This window comes from Sinocyclocheilus grahami, unplaced genomic scaffold (genome assembly GCF_001515645.1).
Source record: "Sinocyclocheilus grahami isolate Dianchi unplaced genomic scaffold, SAMN03320097.WGS_v1.1 scaffold253.1, whole genome shotgun sequence".
NCBI classification, from domain to species: Eukaryota; Metazoa; Chordata; class Actinopteri; order Cypriniformes; family Cyprinidae; genus Sinocyclocheilus; species Sinocyclocheilus grahami.
This window is the reverse complement of record NW_015505432.1, coordinates 1,925,823-1,942,182: the sequence shown is the minus strand read 5'-3', so window position 1 is coordinate 1,942,182 and position 16,360 is coordinate 1,925,823. Positions and strand designations below refer to the sequence as shown.

At 36.7% G+C, this 16,360-nt stretch overlaps 1 protein-coding gene across 1 annotated transcript in view; it reads left to right on the top strand.

Annotated features, from left to right (window-relative positions):
- The window catches only part of LOC107598607 (tankyrase-2-like), a 21,457-nt gene that overhangs the window by 1,722 nt on the left and 3,375 nt on the right, over nucleotides 1-16,360 (top strand). Inside the window, exons 2-22 of the mRNA XM_016290002.1 lie at nucleotides 91-315; nucleotides 434-529; nucleotides 2,309-2,345; nucleotides 2,471-2,546; nucleotides 2,756-2,850; nucleotides 4,194-4,260; nucleotides 4,358-4,544; nucleotides 4,627-4,748; nucleotides 5,367-5,458; nucleotides 5,554-5,632; nucleotides 6,978-7,149; nucleotides 7,498-7,577; nucleotides 8,050-8,195; nucleotides 9,023-9,188; nucleotides 9,300-9,519; nucleotides 10,253-10,362; nucleotides 12,785-13,031; nucleotides 13,120-13,202; nucleotides 13,439-13,559; nucleotides 14,719-14,816; nucleotides 15,052-15,126. Coding sequence (XP_016145488.1) covers nucleotides 91-315; nucleotides 434-529; nucleotides 2,309-2,345; nucleotides 2,471-2,546; nucleotides 2,756-2,850; nucleotides 4,194-4,260; nucleotides 4,358-4,544; nucleotides 4,627-4,748; nucleotides 5,367-5,458; nucleotides 5,554-5,632; nucleotides 6,978-7,149; nucleotides 7,498-7,577; nucleotides 8,050-8,195; nucleotides 9,023-9,188; nucleotides 9,300-9,519; nucleotides 10,253-10,362; nucleotides 12,785-13,031; nucleotides 13,120-13,202; nucleotides 13,439-13,559; nucleotides 14,719-14,816; nucleotides 15,052-15,126 — 2,594 coding nt within the window. The remainder of the gene's footprint in view (nucleotides 1-90; nucleotides 316-433; nucleotides 530-2,308; nucleotides 2,346-2,470; nucleotides 2,547-2,755; nucleotides 2,851-4,193; nucleotides 4,261-4,357; nucleotides 4,545-4,626; nucleotides 4,749-5,366; nucleotides 5,459-5,553; nucleotides 5,633-6,977; nucleotides 7,150-7,497; nucleotides 7,578-8,049; nucleotides 8,196-9,022; nucleotides 9,189-9,299; nucleotides 9,520-10,252; nucleotides 10,363-12,784; nucleotides 13,032-13,119; nucleotides 13,203-13,438; nucleotides 13,560-14,718; nucleotides 14,817-15,051; nucleotides 15,127-16,360) is intronic.

The following is a 16,360-nucleotide window of genomic DNA, read 5'->3' as shown; positions in this document are numbered from 1 at the left end:
GAAAAATGCCAAATATCGGCCGATATATCAGCATTGGCGATATATCGGTCGACCACTATGTGTGACGGGCGGCCCACTCTTCTGTGGCAGGTTTTGGCCGTAGAGATGTGGTGGACTACCTCCTTCAGCACGGAGCAAACGTGCACGCTCGTGATGATGGTGGCCTCATCTCGCTCCACAACGCCTGCTCGTTTGGTCACGCTGAAGCCGTCAACCTGCTCCTGCAACACGGGGCCGATGCCAACTCCAGAGACAACTGGAATTACACCCCGCTGCACGAGGCTGCCATCAAGGGCAAGATCGACGTCTGCATTGGTAAAGCCTCCTAGTGATAAAAGTTAACAGAATACATTCAACTTGTTTTGGTGAAAAAAATCTCATTTGCATGTTGAATGTATAATGCAGCTGTTTAAATCATGTTTGTCATTTGTAGTTTTGCTGCAACATGGTGCTGAGCCAACGATCAGAAACACTGATGGAAGGACAGCGCTTGACCTGGCTGAGCCCTCCACCAAAGCTGTACTGACCGGTGAGTGGGCTTTCAAACCTCAGACTTGGGTACACACTTGCTTTTCTGGTAGAGTTGGGAATCAGGATCCAGTTCTTATCCAGAACTAGTCTGCGGTCCAATTGAAGATAAAGAAAGAGAAAACTGTTGTGAAATGATAGAAGGACAGTAAATGAACAAAAATGTGCTTCATTTTCATCATGAGCTGCACACACATGCAGTGCGAACAGTGTGGTGCGAAGAAATTAGTCCTTTGAATGGATTATTTTTAGCAAATTGCTCCAAAAGACTCACCAAACCTATTTTTAAGTCTTTTGGACCAACTCGTTAGAAATACTTGACGTGTAAAAAAAAGTATAGTGTAAAAGTGATCATGTCTGCACACTGCACAAAAAGATATCCACCGGTTACATCGCATTAGAGTAGTGAATAACACATTTCTATGTACAAAAGGCATCAGAAATATGGTGGAGATCACAAAGTGAGCTGATGCAGGAAAAATACGCGACCCAAGTTGTCCTTAACATGAGAATGTGTCATATTAAGTGCTTCAAACTGAATAGCATATAGTTTAACGCAGCTTGCCAGATGCAATTTCATGCGATTGAGAGGTGTTTTCCTCAGCCTAAAATGTACATTTCATGCCTGTATCCTTATCTGTAAAATTGTAAAAATCACAAGATCATTTCCAATGTGTATTAGAGCTTGTCCTGACAGCGAGCGACTCTGTCAAAGTTCACCGACTTCAGCGATCAAGCACACTAAAATACTACATTTTTCTAGAATATTTGTTTTTAGTAATTGATGTGTAAAATGTTAAACTTAGATGCAGTGGTGTTTTTATAGAGCAGTAACAGTAAAATGACTATTGTGATATAATTACTACGTTCAAATGAGTGAATGTGTGTTCATCCTGCCTTGTAATAAGTCACTTTTTAGTCTGTACTTTTGTACTTTTATTATCTTTTTATTTAGCTTTAACATCTGTCTTAAAAAATAGTAATTAATCAGTTGTTTTGTGCTTTATAATGTTATATTAACCATTTTTACACATAATTTATAGCATAGCCTATATAGATATGTTCAGTTTATTTTTTCATTACCTTCCACATTGTTTGGAGGACAACATTGGGCAGCATGTGGATAAATAATGGATTAAATTAATTAAAATCTTAATTAAAATGAATATTTTTTTATTTAATCATTTTGGGATTATTTGAGACCCTGCAGCACAAAAGCAGTGTTAAGTCGCTGGGGTATATTTGTAGCAATAGCCAACAATACATTGTATGGGTCAAATTATTGATTTTTCTTTTATGCCAAAAATCATTAGGATATTAAGTAAACATCATGTTCCATGAAGATATTTTGTAAATTTCCTACTGTAAATATATCAGAACTTAATCTTTGATTAGTAATATGCATTGCTAAGAACTTCATTTGGACAACTTTAAAGGCGATTTTCTCAGTATTTAGATTGTTTTGCACCCTCAGATTACAGATTTTCAAATAGTTGTATGAAATATATCAAATTAATTTTTTTAAAATGACCTTTATGACTGGTTTTGTGGTCCAGGGTCACATTTTCCTCCGATTATTTAAATAACCAAATAAATAATCAGATCAAAATAAAACACTTCTTTTAGAAACACTTGATTTTGATTCCCATAATTCCCATTTCCTATGCTCTATTTGTTTATAAGGCTAGTAATTGGCAATTTACTGGTGACTTTGCTTTCATTTCAGGCTCAAATGAGATTTCCGTTTATGTTAATATACTTCATTCTTTCTTAAATCTAGGTGACTATAGAAAAGATGAACTCCTCGAGAGCGCACGGTAATAATAATTTAAGCTCAAAATTGTTCAGGAGACCTGAGGAGAGATGAATATTGCTGAGCTAAATTGCTGTCGTGACTCGCATTGTTCCTTTAATTGACTTGGTGCTCAATGCTTTTATACAGAAGTGGAAATGAAGAAAAACTGATGAGCCTCCTCACACCATTAAATGTGAACTGTCACGCTAGTGATGGAAGGAAGGTGAGTTATTGAATTCTCTATGCTAATGTCATCTCCATATCTGTTTGACAGTGTGATTGTTAATGTATAACCATATTCAAATGTTCTCAACGTTGCTGAGCCACTCACATAAGACACATAATGTAGCCAGGCATTTCATGTGTAATTGTTCCAGGTTTGAATAAATAGTTTGCATATGTGTTTGTGAATGGATTGCTTGTTGGTTTCAGTCCACGCCTCTGCATCTGGCCGCGGGTTATAATCGTGTGAAGACAGTGCAGCTGTTGTTGCAGCATGGAGCCGACGTGCACGCTAAAGACAAAGGGTACGATGAGTGTCTCCAGTGTGACTTGAAGTGCTGTACAAGTTAAGCTCTATTCTTTCACTTAGCACAGAAATACAGTTTGTAAAAAATCGAATAAAACTTGCATTTTCAGTCTTTTTTGAATGCTTGTGTGTGTATTGTGCAATGTTGCGGGGCTTAACAACCTTACTACAGATGCATCAGTACCATAATGCTTTATCAGCTGCTTTTAATTTGATCAGTATTGGTGAATATTGGATTAAAAAGAAATCAATTTGTAATTGATTTTTAATCTGATTAAATGATTAATGGAATAAATATACAGACAGATTCATTGATTGTCAGTGGTTCCCAAAAAGTGGTTATCAAAAAGTTCCAGCCCATTTTTATTTTTCATGCAGTACATTATAATGTTGTTGCTTGTAGCGTTTAATATGATTGATTTTTAGTTTTTAGTGTTTCATAATTAATTTATTTAAACATAATAATAATACTGGCCATGTTCGTATTTCACCCAAAAAATGGAAATTTGCTGAAAATGTATTCACCCTCAGGCCAGCCAAGACGTAGATGAGTTTGTTTCTTCATCAGAACAGATTTGGAGAAATGTAGCATTCCATCACTTGCTCACCAATGGATCCTCTGCAGTGAATGGGTGCCGTCAGAATTCGCTGATAAATACATCACCATAATCCGCAAGCAATCTGCACGAATCCAGTTCATCGATTAGCGTCTTAAGAAGTGAAAAACTTCATATGAAACAAATCCAACATTAAAATATTTTTAACTTCATGCGTACAGTATTTTATCCGGAAGCCACCATTTTTTGTTTCTTACAAACACAATTTGTTTCTTACAAACACACAGCTTTTCACTTCACAAGATGTTAACTCATGGACTGGAGTGGTGTGGATTTCTTGTGGATTATTGTTGTTTTTATCAGCTGTTTGGCTCTCATTCTGACGGCACCCATTCACTGCAGAGATCCATTTGTGAGCAAGTGATGTAATGCCAAATTTCTCCAAATCTGTTCTGATGACGAAACAAACTCACCTACATCTTGAATGGCCTGAGTGTGAGTAAATTTTCAGCAAATGGTAATTTTTGGAAGAACTATTCCTTTATTATCAGTGCATAAATTAAAAATGTATGTAACTTTGTACAGATGAGGTTAGTATTTAATTTGATTACACTAGTCTCATGTTAACATGTATAATTCTGGCTATACTTTCAAAACCATTTGTATTATCCCCTTGACTTAAAGTTATTTACTTAACTTTGAACCCAAACATTCATATAACGGCAGTGTAGTCAAAAGTTGTACTCACAAAACATGTGTATTAAATTTGGTCTTGTGTTAACAGTGATCTTGTGCCTCTTCATAATGCCTGTTCATACGGTCACTATGAGGTAGCTGAGTTGCTTGTAAAGGTAGGTCCATTTTATGTTATTCACACTTTTCTTTCTTGTCTGCTCGTCTTGTTCTGAATTTGTGATAACTCCACTCCATCTGTTAATTTTTACACAGCATGGTGCTTGTGTCAATGCTATGGACCTGTGGCAGTTCACACCTTTACACGAGGCAGTCTCAAAAAACAGAGTGGAGGTCTGTTCGCTCCTGCTCAGCTACGGTGCTGACCCCACCTTCCTCAACTGCCACAACAAGAGCGCCATCGATCTGGCCCCGACCGCCCTGCTGAAAGAGCACCTGGCGTGTAAGCGTGTGACTGCTACAAAGACCAGCTCTCATTTTGTCTGGCTCGTCATTGACTGACGGGGTGCCGCTCTTTGTTGCAGATGAGTTCAGAGGTCATGCTTTGCTGCAGGCGGCACGTGAGGCGGACATGGCCCGCTTTAAAAAACACCTCTCCCTTGAGACCATCAACTTCAAACACCCTCTAACCCAAGAAACAGCTCTAGTAAGGACTGCGTTCTCTTTTTTATTATGTTATATTTTTATTATTTAATAAAAAACATCATTATTTAATAAATACGCTACATATAATTAATAATGATTGGAAGTCTCACTAAGTTTGCATTTATTTATTCAAACAGTAATATTGTGAAATATTATTCCAATTTAAAATAAGCGTTTTCTGTTTGAATATATTTTAATATTTTTTTGAATTTGCTGAATGTTCGACAGTGTTTATGCGAGTTTTTCAAATCTAGGTAATCGAATACGGTTTTAATGATAATTCAGAATATTAAAACCATCTGAACTTTCATCTTGGTTTATTGTCATACTGTAACAGTTTCATCCCTGTTTGTATTTGTGAGCTTGGAGACCCCTTTAGCGTCACGCGGGGTTGGGAACCACTGATTTAAAGGCTCAAAACATTAATTGTAAAAAGCATATTTACAGCTCTACAATCCTATTTGATGAGCCACGTTTCAAGGCGTTAAAAAAAAAGATATCTGCACACCTGTGAATACTACAACTGAACGCAGAGCGTCCAAAGATCATTTTTGGTTATGGTTTTATTGGACTTGAATAGGAAGTGAATAAAAGAGACTTCTGTGATTGTCTTTGATAGCATTGTGTCTCCACGTCGCCCTATCCCAAGAGGAAACAGATCTGTGAATTGCTGCTCCGGAAAGGCGCCAACGTCAATGAGAAGAATAAAGAGTGAGTCAGTCAGTAACGATGTTCAAAGGATTTATTTAACACATGAATTTGTATCATGTGCAGTAATGACTTCTGGATCTCTATCTTTCACACAGCTTCCTCACACCTCTGCGTCTTGCCGCTGAGAAGTCCCACAATGACATCATCGAGGTGTTGGTGAAACACGAGGCGAAGGTAAGTGAGATTTTTCACAGCTGCAGTAAAACGTACTCAATTACACATAGGCATCACAGATGTTGTCACATCACCTTCATTTTGTCTGCCTCTAGTTAGGTCATCAGGAATGAAAATACATAAATCTGTGAGTGAACATGAAATTAAAATTAATACGTGTTCCATAAGTACATAATCCAGTGACTTCCCAAGTCCCGTCCTTCATGTTTTGTCTTGTCGAATATCCACCCTGGTAAAAAAGTGATGTTTAAAATACATTTATTTCATACTAAGTATAGTTCAAATCTATTAATGAATTTACTGACATATCGCTTGAGACTTACTAATATAAAAATGATAATGAAACTTTATTTGGAGTACTATTTATGCAAAACACACATTTCTTAATATGTGTTTTAATGTCACTATTGATGAGGATTGTATAATCTTTGAATAATAGCGGTCTTTAAATGCAAAAAGTTTAAAGTGTACCTTAGAATACTTGCAATAGTTGCACTTTAGCACAATCAAATATACTTCAGTATATCTATACTTCAAGACTTTTAAGTATACCAGTTTAGTATACCAAAAGTACAATTGCAGGGTATTTTTATGAAATACATACATATGTAAATGTATTTAGCAAATTAATTTGTATTATGTGCATGAAATAAATGTATTTCGAATACATTTTAATATATTTATTTTTCACTAGAACAGTGTCTCTCGGAAACGCATTAAAAACGTATTTTGACGTGTCCCTCAGTTTATAGAAACAAACAAAAGTGATGTTGATAGTAATGGACTGGTACTTTGCAAAAAATGTTTGTCATTTTAACAGTAAAGAACTGTAAAAATGCTACAGTAAAATTGATTAACAGTACGTTACTTCTATAAGTAATAAGTCATGTAATGTTACAGTAAAATACTGCTAAATGTAGCCTACAGTTTTTGGAAGTGAAAAAATATCTTACACTACACATTTGATGTTTTTTCCATTTAAATAACTATGTTTCTCAGTTCTTATCAGTTATGTACATTAGGGTTTTATGTTCATCTTATGTTGATAAATGAATGCTTTTCATGAATGTTTATTGCATGTGGCTTTCTCATTGCTACCTGTGATTTTATGGTGGTTCTCAGCGTAAAGGTACAAAAGTGATTTTAGTACTTCAGTTGGTTGGTATATTAACATTATATAGGTTAATAAAATATACACTGTTTTACTGAAAATGCAAGTTAAATCCGTAAAACTTTAAATGTTGCTGCCGTATTTTTTACTGTAAAGTTCTGGCATCCACAGCTGCTGATTTGTACTGTAAATATTTGCAGATTTTTCCTGTCAGCGTGTTGTTGTTTTGTGCAGGTGGATGCAGTAGATAACCTGGGTCAGACGGCGCTGCACTGCGCGGCTCACTGCGGCCATCTGCAGACCTGTCGGATGCTCCTGAGTGCTGGAGGTGACCCGCTCATCACCTCCCTACAGGGCTCGTCACCCTCCCAGCTCGCCAATGAAAGCATTCAGGAGATACTGCAAGGTTTACTTCAGATTCACAATTTCCTCACCCTCATGTGTCCTTCTAAACCTGTATGACTTTCTTCTTTGAAATTAAAAAAATTTAAAATCCCCAAATTTAAGACCTCCTAAAATAATAAGACATTTGTTATACCATTAAAATATGTAAGACTTGTTATGATCTTGAATTCCATACAACTGAATTGTTTTGATCTTCAGGGGCTTTAATTTCAAGATGCTCCTTAATACATTTTACATTTCGCCCATCTATTTCTAGTCAAAGATGTGAGTGAAACACTCACACTGTTGAGCCCTGTAAAGTGCCAAAGTGTCATGCTTGCAGTTATAGAAAATATTTTTGGATTCCTAGAGGGAGCATGCACAGGCAACTCCGATACAGACAGGCAGCTGTTAGAAGCCTCCAAATCAGGAGATCTGGAAGTCGTAAAGGTAAGGACAAAAAATCCCCAAATTTAAGACCTCCTAAAATAATAAGACATTTGTTATACCATTAAAATATGTAAGACTTGTTATGATCTTGAATTCCATACAACTGAATTTTTTTGATCTTCAGGGGCTTTAATTTCAAGATGCTCCTTAATACATTTTACATTTCGCCCATCTATTTCTAGTCAAAGATGTGATTGAAACACTCACACTGTTGAGCCCTGTAAAGTGCCAAAGTGTCATGCTTGCATGTTTTTTGATTCCTAGAGGGAGCATGCACAGGCAACTCCGATACAGACAGGCAGCTGTTAGAAGCCTCCAAATCAGGAGATCTGGAAGTCGTAAAGGTAAGGACTAAAAATACACCAAAAAGTGTGATGTTTTTTTTCTCCCATGTAGTTGTGAAATCATTCTGAAGTTGATTATACCAGATTCCCATGTTAGAGCTGACATTGTTCTTCACCTTTCCATGTAGAAGCTCTGTACTCTTCAGAACGTGAACTGTAGAGACGTTGAGGGAAGGCAGTCCACACCTCTGCACTTCGCTGCGGGATACAACCGTGTGGCTGTGGTGGAGTATCTGCTGCAGCACGGAGCCGATGTACATGCTAAAGACAAGGGGTGAGATGTCACAAGACTAGAGATCCAAAAGTAGAGTCAAAAAGAAAGAGAATTTGTGCACCTGTGCAAAGCCGCAGCAAAATAAATGATATTTTTTCCAGAACTGACTAGATAAGTGTGTTTACCCCAAAATAATACAAAAACAATAAATAGAAAGCATCTTACTATTTCACTGGCTGCATTGTCATGAACGCATGACTCTTGTATGGAGACCCAAACCTGCAAAAAATTAAAAATAAATGAAAGAATGTAATAATAGGAACATAAATAATGGAATATATGGCTTGATAAAACAAATGCAATACATTTTAGTATGGTTTTCTTTCTTTCTTTTTTTGTATTTATTTGTAACTTTATTTGTTCTTTATTTTATCAAGTCATTTAATCCGTTCTTTATTTTCCTGTATTCATTCATTTGTTCATTTCTAATTTCTGCAGGTTTGGGCCTCCATACATTTAAATAATAAAAAAGTACACCATACATAAACAGACATTACATTTATTGAAATAGACATGCACGTGTTCTCTCTCATTAAACAGACCTTATTCAATGAAATTTAAAGACTATATATTTTAATTTTTGAAATATAGCCACAATTTTATTTTTTTGTTGAATAAAACAGTTAATATACAGTTTATAAAAAATACACAGTTAAATTAAGTATTAAAATAACCTCTGAAATGTATTTAAAAAAAATAGTAAAACATAAAATATGTTCCAAAAATAGCATTGCCTTGAATTCATTAAGAAACACTGGTGCAACAAATGCCAAAAAGTTGCACGTTTTCATATTGGTTTGAAAGTAAAACTGTTTTGTGTGACATAGTGGTCTGGTTCCCTTGCACAATGCCTGTTCTTATGGGCATTATGAGGTGGCAGAGCTCCTCGTCCTTCATGGTGCTGTGGTTAACATGGCCGACCTGTGGAAGTTCACCCCACTGCATGAGGCGGCCGCCAAGGGCAAATATGAGATCTGCAAATTGCTGCTTCAGGTATCCAAGGACTCTGATTGGCGTTTTTTTAATCATTTACATTATCGATGACAGCTGATTTTGTTTAGCGCCATGTTCACTACAATATAACAAAGTACCTCTTTGATATAGCATGGTGCTGACCCGACCAAAAAGAACCGTGATGGAAACACCCCTCTGGACTTGGTGAAGGACGGAGACACAGACATTCAGGATCTGCTCAGGGGTGACGCAGCACTGCTGGACGCCGCCAAGAAAGGCTGCTTATCTCGCGTTAAAAAGCTCTGCACTCCAGACAACGTGAACTGTCGAAACACGCAGGGGCGGCACTCCACACCGCTGCCCCTGGCAGGTAGGTGTGCATCAGAGTATGATGCTTTCATTTTCCACTGTGCACCAGGTACGAAATCAAGGATGTACGACTGGTTTTTAAGTGCAAAACCAGAATCTGGAGACCTTTTTAAATACTCTAGCTTAGTAAAACCTGCTACTTTTGTATTTTGGATTGGTTTTACAGAAAATAGTCATAAAAAATGGCTTGGTCTGTGAGTGTGAAGCGATGATTTCAGATGCTCACACAACAAAACTCTACAAAATGTTGCTTATTTAATTAGTTTAATTTTAATTAAGTAGCATTTAATTTGTTTTAGTCTGCGCTTTTCATACAATTTGCATAGAACTGTAAAGGGAAGACATTTAGGAAGCAGGAAGTATAAAGATATTTAGTAACTCCAACATGTTTTACAGTTTGTGAAAATGTACATTTAAATAAATGTAATTGATATTTGGTCCCTATTTTGAAAACCTCTTGTCTAATGTACATTAGCACAACCTTCATTTTTATTATATGCATATTTAACATTTCTGTGCGAATATAGGCTTCTTCTAATGAGGTTGAATATGAATAAATTGACTTTTAACTGAACTGTATGTGTCAGACTTGCACTGAACAAAACTGACTGAAATTTCAACATTTTGTGATCATGATTGTCCTATTCTAAGGGCACACGTGTTCAAGTAAAGAGTAAAATATGAAATATTTCATAAAAAAATGTTGGTGGTGTTTGTTTTATGTGTACGATTAGCTGGCTATAATAATCAGGAGGTGGCTGAATATCTGCTGCAACACGGGGCAGAGGTGAACTCTCAGGATAAAGGTGGTCTCATTCCCCTCCATAATGCTGCATCTTATGGGGTGAGTGATGCTCCAGTACATGTCCATTAACATGCTTGATAAAAGTTACATATATATACATGACAAAAAAAAACATATCTTACTCAAAACACCTTGTAAAGGGGATAAAAATGAATTGTTTTCTAAAACAGGTGTGTTTGTTTTAAAGTAATCTTTATTTTTGGTTGCTTTTGGTTTGATTTAAAGTCATGACCAACATGTCAAATTTGATGTAAATGTTGGTTTATATTGGTTTGTGTTGAATTTCATTATGTCACTTTTCTTTAAAAAAAAAAAAAAAGGGCAAAATCTGCATTTTGTACAACAGTTTGTTCTGGTCTGTTAATTTGATTGGTCAAGCTACATTCCAGTAGTTTAAAATTGCATATTAACATGCACACACACACACACACATGGAGTAATTGACAAAAGGGTGGTAATGTGGCCACAACCCAATGCACGTTACACAGCCCTTTAACAGCCAAGTCATACAATAGCTACATGTGAGGATCAGGCAAAAATTTCACTGACAGTCTTCACAGCTCTCATTTGTGCTTCAAACGTGGCACCACAAAACGCTACTGTCAAAGAAAGACATTCATAAGGGTTTGGAATGACATGAGGGTTTTTTTTGGGGGGGGGATTTTATTCAAAATTGTGCATGTGCCATGCCTCATCATATTTCATCATATTTCCCATTGGGAAAGGGAAAAGGTCCAGTGCTGTCTGACAGCCACACATAGTCATATTCATGCAGCGACATTCTCCAGAAAGTGAAAGAGACACCAACCCGAGAGCACGACTGCTCCATGTGTTTCATTGCAGCATGTGGATGTGGCCGCTTTGCTCATCAAGTGCAATGCATGCGTCAATGCCACAGATAAGTGGGCGTTCACTCCTTTGCACGAGGCGGCGCAGAAAGGCAGGACCCAGTTGTGCGTGCTGCTTCTTGCGCATAGGACCGACCCCACGCTCCGCAACCAGGAAGGCCAGTCGCCACTGAACCTCGTGACAGTATTCACTTTATGTGTGTGATTACTGGACAAGTCTCCTCGGGGGAAGAAGATCTGTCTTCCTCTTGCCTTCCGCTTATCTACCGTTCCTTTTATTTTCTGCAACTCTGATGCAGTTAAGCCTTCTTAATCCAAACCTCTGTTAATCATACCAGGGAGAATGTTCTCTTACTGTATTATGTCATAAATCTGTCTGTTTTATTTGGTTGCTGCTCTTCTTTTCATTTGTTCAGTGCTTGAGGAGGCTTACTGATCATTCCATGCACCACTGCCTGAAAAGACTGCACATTTGCACAAGCAGTGGATGTCTGAAGTGGAAAAATATGCCTGGAGAAAGATAAAGGGATAGATCAACCAAAAATGAAAGTTATCATTTATGCACTTTATGGCAATCCAAAGCTTTCTTCTGTAGAACCTAAAAGGAGACGAGAAGCCTGAGCATTCTTCGCTTTTTTAAGATTGTCACTTAAATGTACTTACTTTACAAATAAAAAATTCCCAACATAAAAAATAATAAAATGCCAAGAATTAAAAGGCATTTATCAGTAATACAGATGCCCATGAGTCATAAATTCAGCCCAACAATGGCTAGTGCTGATTATAATCGGAAATACATAATCGATTTACTTGCTAACTTACTTCAAATATATCAAATTAATTCAAGGACAAATATTTCTATTCTATTCCTATACCTAAGATATAATAAAAACTGAGTTGTATACAGAAATTTGCATTGCACATAAGGTCATTTTCATTAAGACATAATTTAATTAGTAAATAGGATCATTCAAATTAAGACATTTTTGTGATATTTAAAGAATTCATGTGTGACGTGCTACAAGATATATTGAAATATCACAAATAGCTCTGTACTAATTGCGTTATGCATATTCCAAGGGCTTGTGATAATGGATTGATTTTAGTGCTTTAGAAATGTTTATAATTTATATTAAATTCATGTAAATCATGTAAGTCGCTCTGGATAAAAGCGTCTGCTAAAAGACTAAATGTAAATGTTAAACATTTACATAGAAATAAATGTAAATCAATTTTTATACACTTAGAGCATTATCATATTGCATTATTTAACAAGTTACCACATTTCACTTTTTTTCTTATATTGTGAGAGAAGAACTGGGTCAGTTTTGGAAGATGACAGACTTTATTTTTACAAATAATTTTTGGTGTACTATCCCTTTAACCATGGATGCATGCCAACAGCTTGCTTGTTTGACACATATGTTCTCACTGGTTTTGTGTATGAATGTTTTCTTATTTGCGTTGTTGTTCCTGAACTCACGCTCTATGTGCTTGAGATGTGACTGACACTCACAGAAGTGTGTGACTACATGTGGGCTTGTCTGTCTCAAGAAGAAGTTGGTCGTCACTTACATTGTGACTTTCTGATGTTGCGCTGCCTGTCTCTCCAGGCAGACGATGTCCGAGCTCTCCTCACAGCAGCCATGCCCCCCTCAGGGCTGCCGGTGTGCTATAAACCCCAGGTTATCAGCATCTCTGCGTCTGTGGCGGTGGTGCCGTCGACTCTCAACTCGAGTCCAACACCGCTCTCTTCAAACTCCAGTATGGCTGGCCAGTCCGGGACCTTCCCTGAGCTAAACACTCTACTACCGCCTTCTGGAGCTGAAGGAGACGTAGGCATAGAGTTGAAAGAGGAGGGTGGGTTTAGTCAAGATTAGTGTAGTTTTGCTTGATGCATGCATTTGATGACTGCTGAAAGTTTTCTTTAACCTGATGCTTTTTTCAGATCTAGCTGTAGAGTTGAGTATCAGCCAGTTCCTTCACAACCTGGGATTGGAGCATTTGCTGGAGATCTTTGACAGAGAACAGGTACTTTCTTCTGTTTCAATGCTTATCACAGTTGAGATCAGCTTGTTTTGAGTCCGAGCCCAGGCTGAGTTCACGACAAGATAAATTGACCTCCAGGACAGTGTTTAGCAGGCTGACTGAAATGTTGAGATGTGCTAGAGGAACACGCTGTAGAGTAATCACTCATTTGATCAGTGGGCGTAATACATTAGTCATATGCCTAGAGGTGTGATATTAATACGAGTCTGTGTCAATAGATAACTCTGGACGTCTTGGTGGAAATGGGCCACAAAGAGCTGAAGGAGATTGGCATCAAGGCTTACGGTCACAGACACAAGATCATCAAAGGAGTGGAAAGACTTATTAGTGGTCCTCGGAGTAAGAGCTGCTTCTCCTTTCATCCATTTGAGAGAATCCTTAATTAGAGACAGGGTTTAAGGATCACTTTGATCTTGTTTCCTCTAAGATCTCTGCTTAACATTGGATGTTTTTCTCAGTACAAGCTGCTTTATTAAGGGGGTCATATTATACATTTCTTAAAGTTTATTTATTTGTCTCGAGGTCTACTTAGCATGTAAGCCTGTTTCCGCCACTGAATTAAAAAAAAAAAAAGGTAATTCGCAATTTTGACTTTTTTTCTCAGAGCTGCATGATATAAATTCACAGTTCTGACTTTTTTCTAAGAATTGCAAGATATAAACTTTGCAATTGCGTGAAATAAACTCAAAATTGTGAGATATAAATTCACGTTTCAAACTTTTTCTCAGAATTGCGTGATACAAACGCACAATTGCGAGTTTATATCTTATTAATTATATCTTATTAGTTATAAAGTCCAATTCTTTTGTTATATTAGACAGAATTGCAAGATACAAACTTGCAATTCTGAGAAAAATTAGCAATCTCGCAATTCTGACTTTAAAACATGCAATTGCGAGTTTCTGAGAAAAAAAATCAGAATTATTTGTTCATATCACAATTGTGACTTTCTCAGTACTGCGAATATATCTCACAGTTCTGACTTTTTTCTCACAATTCTGAGAAAAAAGTCAGTATTGCAAGACGTAAACTTGCAATTGTGAGAAAAGAAGTCAGAATTGTGAGATAAAAAGTTGCAATTACCTTTTTTATTTGTTATTCATTGGTGGAAATGGACTTCCATAACTTATGTAAATAATGTTAAAAAGTTTTTTTAACACCAAAAGTCATTTACTTTTATTTTCCACCCTCTCTCTGAGCATTCAAATTAAATGTGATGTTGTTTTTATGCTGCACATTTAAAGTTTCTTACTGTGCTTTAATTTTCAGCTAATATTAAAGTATGTGACTTAATTGCAGTTAGTTCAATTAATTAATTGGCATATTATGTGAATGAAAAATTTATTGACAGCTCTAATACCAACTAATGGTACAATAACTACAGTTTTTTTAATTCTTGCTTTTCTTGATTTCTCATAATATGACCTCTTTAACGATCAAGCTGAAGCTTTTGTTTTGCAGATTAGTTTGCACTTAAACGTTTACATCCCCTTCACAGGTTTAAACCCTTACTTGACCCTGAACACGACCAACAGTGGAACAATACTGATAGACCTCTCTCCAGACGACAAGGAGTTTCAGTCAGTTGAGGAGGAGGTAGAGATGCTCATTTTATGAAATGTTTTCATGTTTATCAATTTTCTCATTGTGCGTCATCTGTCTGAGCCCCTAATCACAGTCATGTTATCTAAAAGTGTTCCAGGAGAATCTAGTAATGGATGTACATGTTCAAGCACACAGACTAGTGCCACGTAGCTAATTATTGAAACACCAAGGACGTACTGTGTTTACTAGGGTTCTCTTGGCTCTTCTGTTTCGTGTCTCTGAACAGATGCAGAGTACGATTAGGGAACACAGGGATGGCGGTCATGCGGGTGGGGTTTTCAACAGATACAACATTGTGAAGGTAAAAGATCTGAATGCCTCACTTCATATTTAATTTTTTATTTTTTCCTATTAAGCTAGTTTCACAATTTAGTGGCTCTGTTTCCACACTGTTCCCCTGCCACTGCAGGTCTCTTTTCACATTGCATTACTTCCAGGGTTTCCAACAGGTTGAATTTATTTCTCCTGTAGCTCAAAGTAGAGCATGTCACTAGCAATGCCATGGTCATAGGTTCAGTTCTCAGAGAACTAATGAAAAATGTATACATTCAATGCAATGCAATTCATTTTGGATAAAAGCTGCTAAATGCATACAAGTAAATGTATAATTGTGTAGTGAATATAATTTTTTTTACTTATAAGCTATTGCAAAATATTGCCTATTGTTCTTTTTTCTTTGTAAAATTATTCATGTTTAATTTGTGAGCAAATCATACTTTTTTTCAATAATTTTGTTGAATCCCATTACTAGCAGTTAACTTCAGGAAAATTACAAAGTCAATACCTTTACAGTGTTTCACTACATTCATTCTGCCATGATGGGCCGCCACACCTTCTCAGTGACATCATAGTGGCGTGGGATTTTGCATAATTCTACTCATTCCCGCAAGTTTCGCCCTTATAACGTGACGACAGATGACGGAATGTATCATTTGCACGTGCTTTAAAGTCTTGCTAATTTAAACATTCAAGCGACTTTAAGCCATTCAAGAGCAAAAAACGTGAAAGAGAACTTAATACAGTACTCGCTCGCTCTCTTATAGACCGTTTTCTGTGCACCCAAAGCACATGCGTATCTGAAACAGCACGCAACTGCAGAATTGAGTTATGTTTTGCGCCTTATTGTGCATAAACGGCCAAATACATACAATAGTATGTCAAAATGCCCATCTTGGCAAGTATTCACTTAAACAAAGTCGGTTTATATTAAACATAAACTGTATATAAGTGAATGTAAACCATTGAGAAGCAAAACGCAAGTGTAACAGTATATTAGATCCGTGCATGAGGTCTTAAAGAGACAGCACCTTAAATAAACCTGCTGTCTGTCATCATTACTCTTTAATTATACAGTGAAGACTATCCAGTGTTATTTTACAGTCGAATCCTTTTTTTTGTTTGTTTTTTACAGTTGAGTTCAGTTCCTGTAGTAATTCTGTAACTTTATTACTGTTAGATCTACGTCTGGAAAACATAAAGTAGTTCATTTCAGTTAATTTCTAGTTATTGGTTTTGTTTGTGTTATTGCTTGTCAT